We start from the raw sequence: 13,250 nt of genomic DNA on the forward strand, positions 1-13,250 counted from the left end.
TTTCCAATCAAGTGTGATTTATTAATCACAATGTTCACAAAGTACACTGAGGTAAAGGCAGGGGAAAACACAAGACATGTTATGTGTGCATCATCATAATTAGCAGAAACATACATAGTGGTCCACACACAATACTACCACTATCACAGAAACAGTCACTTTTTTGGCAAATACAGAGATCTTAGGGGCTACCTGCAACCTGTAAACCCCACAGAGACAAAAGGAACCTCCTGAGACATCAGGTTCCATCGTCTGTAAAACTGTTTGTCTAGCAAAACATTTAAAGACACTCAGCTGATCACGTGGCCAAGGTGCAGTTCTGCATTATGGTGACATTCTGGAAGTGTTTTTATGGGGCAGTGGCTGGATCAGGGACATTTTGCTGGAGTTGAGCCTGTGTTTACCCGCTAACAACTTTTAGTTCCTAGAACATTCTCAGAAAGTAAGGTAAGCATTCACAATGCTATTTTTAATCATGAGGAACATTGCAGGCATGGGCTTAAAAATTATTTTGAGTATTTTGCAGTTCTAGTAAAAAGACAACTAAAGCCTTAGACTAACAACAATTTTTTCAAGGAAAGTATCAATATTTAGCAATATGGAATTTTAACACAAATTTTGGAACATTCTTAAAATGTTATTGACACACATCTGGAATCAATCTGGATAATTTTTGAAATGTTTTGTTAACTGGGAGTATCCCTCTTTTTGTACTTACAAAAGCAGGTCTTTAATAGGACTGAGGAGCTAAAGGGGAGGGAGATAGTGGCCATGATGGCCTGTCAGATGAGGCAACATCCTTATGTGCGTTCTCACACTTTTAATCCAACTACTTTTTCTCAGTCCAGTCCAAGAACAATTAAAGGGAATGTAAAATCTATATATGGTAGCTCAAAATAAAAAAATTGAATATTTTTGAAATGTAAGCCTTTTTGCCTATGTTGAATACGCTTTAGAATCCACAGTACCACCTATAGTGGCAATGGCATGCACTGTGAAGAGAATTATGTGAGGTGTGCCAGCTACTGTAGTGCCTCTTTCGTATGTGCCAAGCTGCTGTTAAAAAAAGAGTGGATAATGAGTTATAAATTATGAGCATAAAAGATTATGACATATCTGAATTATTTATGTATGATTAAAGGGGCAGCTCGAGGTGGGGAGAGAAAAAAGAGATAAGAGCAGATGAAGGTATTTGCGTGAGATTAAAGAGCAGTGTGGGGCTGACGATCACGTGGGATGACAGATTTGGCCCCTGCCTTCAGTAATAATCTGTTCCACCATCTCGCAAATCTTGCAAATTGCTCACTGCGCTCAGGCAGAGAGGCCTGCTGGCGTTTCCCATCCTGAAGTCGAAAGAGCTTTGCCAACAGGCCTTGATGTTTTTCGAGAGCCGTCTCTACCGAGGGTACAGCCTGTCCCAAGGCACTTCCACTTGACTGGCAAACATGTATATTTCCAGAGGATTTTTCATATACATGATGCAGTGTGCAACACATTAGAGCTACAGTACAATAGCCTCCAAACAGTCCCATGGTTATATGTTCATTAAATTAGGGAACATAACTTGATTTTTGATGGACATAGCCTGTAACCCATGTTTACATTCTTTGGGCACAAATCTCACTGGCGAAACCCAAGTTTATCGTCATTGCTTATGTTTTAAGTAATTCATGCGTTTTTTTTTGTTTTTATGAGCAGTGTTGTTTCAGGAGATTGTCTAATGTTTGTGTGTGTGTGCATTTATATATGCATGAGAGTGAGAGATTTTGTGTTTTTGCCACTGCAGACAATGTTAGTTACAGTGTGTGTGAACCTCAGTTGGCATCTTGTTTTCATGTGATGGATGCATGCACACACACACGCAAGACCCTTTTGTACAGAGAGTCTGTTATGTTTTACAACCTAAATAGCACTTGCTACCTGTATGTCACAGAGAAACTCATAAAGCTATAAGGGAAGGGAGCCCTCAGTTCTAAGTCAGAATGGCTTAGATGGGCCCAGGCATTAGTAAGAATGACCCTGATTACCCCAGGTACTGTATGAGTCAGAGCAGCCTCGCTTTACCTGGGTATGAGTCAGAACTGCCCACGGTCTGTCACAGCTAGGCTGAAGCAGTAAAATTCAAAAGCCCCACAGAACACAGGATTTAGGCTCGATTGAGACGCAAGCCAAAGGCTCACTCTCCCACCCCCCACCCCCCACATCTGAGCCTTATCTGGTTTCTCAGGCAACCAAAGGTAAATTCTGATTGGACGCTGAAAGCTGAATCTCTTTTCTCCTTGGAAACCTTAGAAATCATTCCTTCATCTGGTGAAAAACCTCAAGTCGCGGAGCTGTTTCAACAACAACACGGCGTTCTGTAAAACTGAACTCCTGGCCCGTGGGACGGTTGGAGTGTCACCCAAGCCAAGCTCCGGCTCGTAAAAAATTAGGAATCTGTGAAATGGAGACAGAGCGATCTGTTTTGCCTGGCAGTAATGTCGTTGGCCGATTGTCTGCCTACTCAGTTGCACTGAAATGATGGGAGTAAAAAAACTTCAGGCACACAGAGAGAATTGGGCCTGTATTCATGATGCACCTGAGAGTAGGAGAGATGATCTAGGAAAGATCCATCTTTCTCATAATGGATAAGCTCAGGATATAAACAGGGGAAATCTGATCCTGATATTACTTCATGACATTTTTAAGCACAGGCCCTGGCCTCCATAGATCTAGCCTAATTGAAAAGGTAATGATGAGATGTTGTCTGGCAAGTTGTGAGTTGTGTGTGTTGTGCATCTGCCTTATAGATTAACATGCCTTGACTCACCCCATTTTCTTGTTCTCAGAAATCAGTTGTTATCACAAGAGCCTGAACCAACATAAACATGAAAGAAAAAGGAAAGTGCACAAGAAACAAAACAAAGAGACAACACAAAAAACATCCATGTGCAAGATCTCTCCTCCCTGTTCAAATATAGAGTAAAAAAAAACATGAAGATACAAATATTTTTTAAACAGTATTAAATACATATATGTCATTCTTTAGGAAAAAAATATTTTATCTCCTTGCGTTATAATAATTTTTTTTCCAGGGCTGAAAGTACGGCATTACATTACCTAGGGTATCGAAGCCCAGCCTCGCTCTAGTATCTAATGAACCTTTATTCAAAGGTTCTCTGTGTTACATGGAATGTGCCAGGTTGCCATGGTCCTCACTTGTCATGGAAAAAAAGCTGTTCAAACGCTACTGACATTTTCATCCTTGCTCTGGTGCTCAGGAGGTCTCGGGGACCCAGACCCATTTGACCCCAAAAACCTTGGGGAGGGCTCCCCATTTCTGAGGGGGGTGATGTGGCCCAGGGGCAGCTGAGTAGAGGTGTAGGCTATTGGGGGTATGGTGTTTACTAGGATCAGCTGCAGAGACTTCCTTTCCTCCCGGTAGTGGCAACGAATGTAGCGTGAGAATGCAGAGCGGTAAGTCTTGTTGAAGAGGGTGTAAACCAGCGGGTTGACAGCAGAGGACAGGTACCCCACCCACACAAAGATGTTGAGCAGGCCTCCCATGACTTTTGCATCACACGTGCCCTTGCACACTACCGCCAGCACGTTGGTGATGAAAAATGGGCACCACATGACCACAAAGAGGAAGAACACCACACCCAGTACCTTGGAGGCCTTCTGCTCATTGCTGATGGACTGCATGGTCCTGCGGCCAAAGGCTGGGGCTGCCACCTCCCGCCCGCTCAGCGAACGCCAGAAGAACAGCTTCTCAGAAGTCAACGAACCTTGGGGCAGGAAGCTCAGAGGCGTTGCCCAGCGGGGCCTCGGTACAAGCTGGTCCAGGCACATCGTGGCCTCTGTCTGCAATGCACTGATAGTCAGGAAGTATGTCACCACCATGATGGTGAGGGGGACGAAGAAGGCCACCAGTGAACCCACCAGCACGAAGCTGTCGTCCGTCAGGAAGCAGCTGTCGTCCTTGAACACCTTGGAGTCATCCTGCAAACCAAAAACTGGGATTGGCATGGATATGCCTAAGGGTAGAGAGAGAGAAGGGATGAATAAACGGAGATAAAGACAGAACCATCAAGTTAGAGTCGGAAGGAAAGAAAGAGGGAAGTTAACAGGGTGGGATGGAGATTAGAGTGTATACAGCTAGACCGTAGTTTTTCCTGTCTTTGTCCTTCCCTTTCAATTCTGTTCAATTCAGTTTTATTTGTACAGCACTTTTTTTACAAAGCAGTGTCAAAAGTTGCTTTACAGAGGAAACAGAAAGAAAAAATGGCCTGAACCCCCAAAAAAGCAAGCAGTTGAAGTAATAAAAAACTCCCCAATGGAAAGAAAAACACTCAAATGGTGGAAAGAAAGAACTCTCCAATGGGAATAATTCTCGGGAGGAACCCGGCTACAGACGGGAGGCTCTCTCCTCTTTCCTCTCTACACCAAGTCTCTTGGTTCTGTCATTTCCTCCCATAGCCTGTGTTATCATTCATATGCTGATGCACAACTCCTCCCCCCTCTGATACATTTGTCTTGGTATTCATCTCAAGTTGGACGTCATGTTGAAGTCCAACTTGGCTAAAACTTAGATTCTCTACTTCCCAGCTAAGTCCTCCATGTAGGTGGACCTGTCCTTCACCCTAGATGGCCTCAGAGTGTCACCTTCCTCATCTGCTAGGAATCTGGAAGTAATACTCTAAAATGTTCCTTTTCGAGAACATCATGGCAGTTTACAACACTGGGAGAATCTGCCCCTTCCACACCACCTACTCAACCCAGTTCCTAGCCCAGGCACTGATCATCAATCAATCAATCAATCAATCAATCAAACTTTATTTATAAAGCACATGTCCTACCTGGACTATTACAACTCCCTCCTTGCTGGCCTCCCTTCCTCTGCAATCAAACCTCTGCAGCTCATCCAGAATGCTACTGCTCATCTGATCTACAACCTCCCCAAACTCAGCCATGTCACTTTCCTTTTCATCTCCCCCAACTGGCTACCTATTTCAGTTTGCATCACATTCAAAATCTTGGTGCAAGTCTATCAGACAGTTAAAGGGTTAGCTCTGTTATATCTTCAAAAGCTCATCAGACCCTACACACCTCCCAGACCTCTTTGTTCTGCTACCTTTGGGAATTTGGCACCTCATTCCACAACCCTGCACTTCCAGGTCATGTCTCCTGACCTTCTGTCCCCACCAGGTGGTGAGCTTCTCACTGCTGTCAGAACAGCAGACACCCTGACCATATTCTGATGCGGATTGAAGACTCACCTCTTCATGTTGCACAATGACTACCCTGACCCCTCTAGATACTGTAACAATTCAAGACAATGTCCTGTTGTATAATTTTATGTTCATAGCTGTGTAAGGAGGCTAACTGTCTAGTGGTAGTTTCTTTAGTTACAACAAATTGTTGTTTGTTAGGTTAACATTACACTCATTGATTATTAATGGACTTCTGTGCTTTCTAGGAGACATCACAGTTTTGCATTCCTGGGAGTTACGCTGATGTTTTCCAGTTCTGTATCTCCTTCTGGATAAGAGCGTTTGTTGCAGTAAGTGATTGTAATGTAATGTAATGTAATGTAATGAGGAATGGCATAGGTTTGACTTTGGACAATGGGAGGCGCATTAGACATTACACTATGTACAACAACAAATGGCCCACCCCACACACACCAAACAGTTTGAAACCCCCTTATATAATTTCTTCTTATTATTATTTCACTTAAATATTCATTAAAAATTCAATGAATTGAGAATTGAGTAAGTTGCTCTGAGAAACATTGAAAAAGTTTATTTGCTGGTCATTCAACAAATCGCATCAGTGGTTCAATGATTCCTATTTTAGTCATTATTAACCCTGCACCATTTTGTGCATCTAATTAAAATTGATCCCTTGGAAAATGACAGTCGGCAATTAATGTTATTGAATCAGGACTTGCTCAATCTATTGTTTGCATCAATACTTTAGCGAATAAGTCATTAATATGATGTGGATAGTGTTAGCAGCTGATGCACAAGAAGCAGCTTGAGCTGTGCTTGGGACCTTTTTCTTAGTGAATCTAACCAGATGATTTTTAGCACTTGTTTTTCTGTTGTGATTTTGAGCTAAACTTTTATCCTGAAAAACTGTTCATATATTCTGACAGTTGGAGTATTTGGCATTGGTTGTTGAAGGTGTCATTATGAAGGTAATTTACACAAAAAGTCACCAATCAGTAGTGATGGAAAACACTCATTATATAAATATGTTAATGTGCCTGCTTGTGACTTCACCAATACTGACTGAAGTATAGGTGCAGTACAGACAGCCAAACAGGCCTGTCAAAGAGTAATGTTTAAGTAAAACATAGCTGGCAAAATAAAATCACAAGGTATAAGGATACACAGATTGGACTGTGAGTTCAAAGCAAGGGAGGCATAATTCTAGCTGTGTCATTAAAGATATGGTATCTCAATGAGGGAACTCTGAAAGTGCATCAGCTAGCTGCCTATGAGTAACCGGCTTCTTAATGCTCAGCTCACATGCTTCTAGCATTTTAAAGGAATACTTGCATCAGTCAATGTGTCAGTGTATTTATTCATCTGTGTTACTCTACAGGAGTAAATACTTCTGTTTTTGTTTCATTTATGTTGCTCCCTTTAAAACCTGCCTCCCTACCTCTTGGAAACACTGATTGTAGAATGGACCCTGAGAAACCACAAAAAATAGAAATTGTATATATATGGATTTATCAATAGAAAGTGTGACTCTTTTACATCTAATGCTCACCTTATTGCATTAGCGATAATAACCAAGCGACTCTACAATAATGAGCTCCACCAATCACGAAGTACACTGGTAACAGCCAACATAACAACGACAATGGCGATTGGCGGATAAGGTGATCAGAAATAAATTCACCAATCTCATTGCTGTTCTTATATGGGCTGTTTTCAATGTCCTCTATTTTTTACTGTAATGTGACATCACACCTAACTTGTCCTTGTTCCTCGTTCTTACCCTGTTCTGTTAATTGGGCAGCCTGTAGCTGTGATACCTCTGCGTTTTTCAGGAATGAGATCACTGTGCATCTGCCTTATAGTACATGGATCTGGCGTTCCAGAAACAGGACAGTGAACAGAAATGAAAACACAGAAAGAAAAAGAGTTGAGCACAGGGATAAAGAGACAGCATAGATGTACAGACAGAGAGATGATGAAAGAGTAAAGAGAAATTGACTGATATGAATGAAAGTGGAGATGTAAAGCTCGATCAGTCCTGGTGCCCAGATCCAATAGGAATCAATCCACTAGAAGCTTCTCTTGCTTAAATAATTTCACCCACTTTACACTGCAGATTTTAGTAAGGAAACTTCTGAGTTACCAATCCAAAGAGCCCAGCTTCCCATCAAATTTTTGTGATGGTAAAAAAATAAAATACGTAAGTAAGTAAGTAAATAAATAAATAAATAAATGTTACATTTGAAAAGGCTGGCTGCATCTGAAATTGTGAAAAGATGCAATTTCTCATGAAAAGGGCAAGTACTGAAGCAAGTCTGAACAGCCATAAATAGATGATGTGAAGCTGAAATATATTTTGCATTAGGCTAAACCTCAAAACATTTCTCATTTCTAGAAATGAGGCTCCCTGGATACTGTTGCCAGGAGCACTTAAAATGCCTCGGTGTCTTGTAGGCCTGTACTGTCGAAAGAAAGCGCACACTAGTTCATAGATCCCATTAGCAAGGCCTGCAAATTCACCAGATTATCATTTCCATATTGCCATTTTAGGGAAAAAAAATTGTGAAAATACACGGGTCTTTCCAGGGTGTGGTTTTAATGGTCATCGATTTGAATGATTGTATTCATATTCAACATCTTTTGAGCATGTTTTGAGTGCATTAACAATCGTTAAAGCTATACCCCGGAATACCAAGAAAAGTCAAGGCCCTTTCAAAACATTCATGGTTGTAGCAGAGGAGTTTCCCTCGGAGAAAACTGTGCCTTTGAATTTCAGGATGTATACATTATTTATTATCTCTTAAATTGGAGTTTGGGCTATACTCTCTGAATGTACTGTTGTTTTTTCTCTTGTGCTTTGAGTTTTCTGTTTCCCCTTTGAGTTCATTATGTATTGTGTCTCTATTAATATTTATTTCAAGAGCATAATGCCCTCCCTCTCACTCTCTCTCTCACACACACAGTGGTTCTGTTGTGACAGTCACCAGTCATAGAAAACAAATTGCATGGAGTATTGTTCTGCAGTCAGACACACTCACACACACACACACACACACACACACACTTCCTTTTATGACAGCCATGAAAGCTGCACTGAAATTATGACATGCAGAAATTGTGTCTGCCAGTGTTGTTTAAAGATAAACAAACTTTAAAATGATGGGATCTGCAAGACTTCGTAAAACAAAAACAGAAATATATCATCTTTTTAACTTAACATTGTTCCTAATAGGCAATACATTCCATTCTTTTAAGCTAAATTCTACAGTATATTAACATTACAGTTAAATATTCAGAAACTTTCAAACTTTTTTGGCTTAAACTTTCTTTTCAAAGAGCTATGCATTGCCTGTAGTTGCACATTTGGTTGTTGTGAACTAGCCAAAAAGCTTATTCTTTCGTATCATACATGTGCAGCAGTCAGGAACAGTGATGTGATGCAAATAACGGAATACAGGGAAACTACAAAACTGATAGCTGTCAACTGCACTTCCTGTTCCTACGCACAAAAGGTAATGTTAGCATACCTAGCAGTTCTAGCACCCATTTCTTATACTTGTTACTGTGGTACTGATAAATGTGCTTGTCACTCCAATTTGTATCCAATGACCATTGACCCTACTATGTGCTAACTTGATCATATTAAAAGTGAAAAGCTCATAACCAAGTTTTAGGCAGAGCCTGGTAATTGTGACTTACGAGATTGCTCAGTGTTGTTCCCCTGATAATGTTGCATAACACCTGTATTATTACCTTTGCTGCTGGTGTGTCTCTATACACAATTTTCAATGGACCAACAGGTTTGGTTGTTGGAAACCAAAAAAGCCAACCAGAATGATCCAACATTGGCCATCAGCAACAGACAAGCACAAATCATCCATGTTGGCCCTTACTGTATCAATCTATACATCTCAAAATGTTCAGTGGAAAATCCTTTCCTGATAGAGGTACATATAGTCCCAGTTTATTTTTAAGTTTTCAAGTGGACTAAGTTTGTAAAGGAGAGGCCGGTAAAACAAAAACAGTACCGAAACATTTACAGTTAAGCTAAGCATTTGTTTCATTAAGCTTGAGCTGTAGTAGACAGTAGACACCTGCCCATCCGCTGACCCGAATGCTGCTTTCCTTTCTGGGTTTCCTATTAATCCATAAAAATACTACAGCCTGAGATTTTGGACACTGGTATCCAGTGTGCTAGTGATATATGGAAGGACATGAGCACTCGATTTGAAAAATAACACCTAGGCTACCTTAAACCTATGTCTGGAGATGTTGTTTGTTATTTAAAAAGCAGTGCTGTAAAAGGTGGTACACTCTCAAAACAGATTTATCAAAAACAACACATAACCTGTCGTTTTTAACACACCTCCATGTCTAGTTAAGGACAACATGTTTAGTGTTAATTTCAATACATTCTGTGTTAAAAAGACTCCCTTTGTAATATAAATTGTATATTTGTGACACAAAAGTAGTAAATTTGTTAAGAAGGTGTTAACATTAACACATCCTTTTTGAGAGCGTAGTGCTTCCACAACTTTGGCCTGGTAGTGCTTAAACAAAATAAGGACAGGCAGGCTGCTCAGGAGTTAAGCAAGCCTGGATATAGTTAAATGAGGATGATAACGATGAAAAAGATTCCGAGGACAATGGAAGTCATGATGATAATGATAGCAATAATAATGATGATAGGATGATAGTAAAGATCCTAATAATTAGCATCATTCTCCTCTACAAAGATCTTCATCAACAGGGCAAAGTCTTCCCCCACAAACCCCCCCGCCCACCAAAAAAAAGCTATGTGTTTACAAAAACATATTGTACTCTAGAACATCGTCAAGCGTTCCACATGATGTGAATACCCACCATTCCTTTCTCCCGCCCCATAGGTCGCGCATGCACATATTCGCCGGCATTAGCCAGGTAATCATTTCCTTTTCATGGGCAGTCATTGACACAATCAGCTGGATACTGACGCCACAATTTGGCAATTAGAATGACTGATTGTTCTGCCAGCTTAAGCACTGAACCACATGCTAAAAAGCTTGAAAATCTTCAGAGCGCCAGTTACAGCTGCTCATGCTAAGGCTTTCAAACAAGCCCCCCCCCCCCCTTCCCCGCCCCCCAGCATTGCGGGAGACCAGTCTACATCTGAGCCGGGCTGTATGTGGGAGTTAATCAAAAGCTTAATGTAAAACACTTTCATTGCACTCCAACATCTCTTATTTATTAATCTGTTCAGATTTTTTGAATTCAGCAGCACCCTGCTTTCATCCTGGTTAATAGCATTGGTCTTTGTAACAGGGACACTAATATCAAGATATGGTACCAAAATATAGAACCAAATATGATGTTTGGAAAAAAGTATTCTTTAACATATCCTGTTTCAGGGTCTCTCTAATATATATACAGTATATATCCATTTAATGCAAGGTGTCCACTACAGTGGACAGGGCATTCAAAGTGTATATTCACTGAGTCAAAAACATTTCTGATCTCTCCAGAATTGCTGGTGGAGAGTTGCAAGCACAAACCTGGGGTTGGGGGGTGGGTGGGGTCAGGAGTGAAAATGTTTGGGGGGGGTTGGAGGGGATATACGATCATGGATGAGGAAGAACTAGGGTGGGAGGGGTTGAGATCGAGGGGCCCCCTCTCTATCCATGGCTGTAAGTAACCACTAGGATGCACAAACTTTCCATCTCCTCTTCTCTCTATCCCTCTCTGTCCCTCTCCTTCCCTTCATTCCTCCTTCCCTGTCTCTCTTTACCTCTCCCCCTCTCTCCCTCACTGTCTCTCTCTACCTTCCTATTTTTCTGTCTCACCCTCTCTGCCCCTTTCTCTCACACATACCATTCTAATGTTTTCACAGGAGGCCACTATTGTGTTTTCACTATAGTTGTACCTTTATATATATATATATATATATATATATATATAAAGTGCGCTCCATAATGTTTGGGGCAAAAACATATATTTTTTTCTTGATTTGGCTCTGTACTCCACAATTTAAAATTTGTAATCCATGTTGTAAAATTTGTAATTACTACACTTTTTATACATAGCCCCCCATTTCAGGGCAGCATAAGCTTGGGAGATATTCATTTTATGTATATGAAGGTAGTCATTTTTGACGCATATGATTTTTGTCGCATATCCTTTGCAGCAATGACTGCTTGAAGTCTGCTGTGACACATAGCCTTGTCTTGCAGATCAGGTGTGGATGTATCAGTGACTATGTCCATAGAAGTATTCACAAATTGAACTACAGAGGCTACACTACAAGATGCAAATATAGGTGTTTCATTTTGAGTTCACTGCTATAGATTTTACTGATCCTTATTCCCCTAAGGGGTAAGGGGGTTTATGATCCAATAGGTTAGAAATGTCTTTCCTTTTAGCCAGCTCAATATATCCTTAGGTGGTGTTTTTGCGACTAGACCAACAATGCACTGCAGTCAATACTATCTAACAGGAAATTGTTTGAAAGATCCAACAATGGCAAAACAAATTACATACAGCAGTTAGAGAACTGCATGCTGTCAGTGGTGTCTATTTTGAGATCTTTTGAAACCTTTTTAAATATGCTGCTGTATGTTACCAATACTCTAAAGAATACCTCATTTTATGTGCATTCTTTTTTTCTTGTTTAAAGAGCAGTTGGTTCTTTTGCAGTTATGATGCAATTGGCACAAGCCTCTGACAAATTTTACACTATTTTCTTTTTACAAATTCTAACCTGCGGCTTTGGAGGAACAGTGAATGGAATGTTTTTGTTTTTCTTCAATTTTGGAATGCTCAGTTACATATACTGTATATATCATAACTCAATGGTACAACATCTGCTGTAGATTTGGAAAAGCTCAGACAAGCATTATTTCCAAAAACTTAAAAAAATGTATTCGCAAGATTTGTAGTCAATAGTGTGGCTGAGTTTCAAGCCATAAGCTAGTCCCCTCATGTGGGCTGAGGTTCAATGCCCTTCTACTGCACCTTCTCAGCTGTGGTCCCCTCTATATTTGTTACTCTCTGTCTAATTCCTACATGTCTGTCAACAAATTTATTATTGCAACACATTTAAACCATGAAGCCAGAATGACTTTTGGTCGAGCACAAAAGCCACTAAACCCAGACTGTTAAGCCCAAGCTTTAGAACATAAATATGCACAAAATTATGCAGAATATAAATGACAAACAAACCCCTAATTATCCATAAAGAGGGTCACACACTGAAGATGTGATATTGATTAAACCCAAGGCAGGGATGGACACACACTGATCACATTGTTTGACCAAGCCCATTATACTTAGAGATGGTCACACACTGATGATATCATGTTGCCTCGTGCCCCTTACCCACAGAGATGGTCCAGACGGCCATGATCTTGAGGAAAGCCTTAGTGCGGGAATTGAAGCGACTGTGGTGGATTGGGTTGCGGATGGCAATGTAGCGGTCCAGGGAGATGGCGCACAGGTGCATGATAGAAGCCGTGGAGAAAAGAACATCCAGGTAGATCCAGATGGGGCAGAGAGTGGGAGGCAGTGGCCAGCTGTATCCTGCAGGACAGGAAGGCACATGAAACACTGTTCTGATTGTTCAGTAAGTCACATGATAAACTGTTTTGATTGCTTAGGAAGTCACATGACAAAATCTGGCAAATAAGGAAGATGAAAAAATACTTTTGATTGCTCAGGAAGTTGCATGGCAACATAACAGTGGTTTGATTGCTTAGAAACCCTGTACAAATGGAGCACATTTCAAACACTGTATCTAAAATATTTCCGCCTGGATGATTCAAACATTATGCAGAAAGATTGGGCCTAATGACCCGGACACTATCCCCAAGAGCACTGTACTGTCAGAATGTGACTGTTGGAGTTGCACTTAAGACCTGAGGGGATGGTGTGAAGACCTCTGTCTCATGTAGTACTCCCTTATCCAATATGCTCAGACCTTCAAACAGTCCAACACTATGATATCTAGCACACCAGCATTGGAACAAGAAACTACGTACGATTTCTGGGACAGAGTGTAATTTGTAC

At 40.8% G+C, this 13,250-nt stretch overlaps 1 protein-coding gene across 4 annotated transcripts in view; it reads right to left on the reverse strand.

Moving 5' to 3' along the window:
* The window catches only part of LOC118222700 (5-hydroxytryptamine receptor 2A-like), a 35,311-nt gene continuing 22,061 nt past the window's right edge, over positions 1-13,250 (reverse strand). For 2 of the 4 annotated variants that reach the window (XM_035408471.1, XM_035408473.1), the window contains exons 2-3: positions 12,564-12,764; positions 1-4,016 (exon numbers count right to left, since the gene is read on the reverse strand). In XM_035408471.1, coding sequence (XP_035264362.1) covers positions 3,220-4,016; positions 12,564-12,764 — 998 coding nt within the window. In that variant the 3' untranslated portion in view covers positions 1-3,219. The remainder of the gene's footprint in view (positions 4,017-12,563; positions 12,765-13,250) is intronic. The other 2 variants (XR_004764309.1, XM_035408472.1) reach the window with 2 other exon arrangements.

The sequence above is a fragment of the Anguilla anguilla genome, chromosome 3 (genome assembly GCF_013347855.1).
Source record: "Anguilla anguilla isolate fAngAng1 chromosome 3, fAngAng1.pri, whole genome shotgun sequence".
Lineage (NCBI taxonomy): Eukaryota > Metazoa > Chordata > Actinopteri > Anguilliformes > Anguillidae > Anguilla > Anguilla anguilla.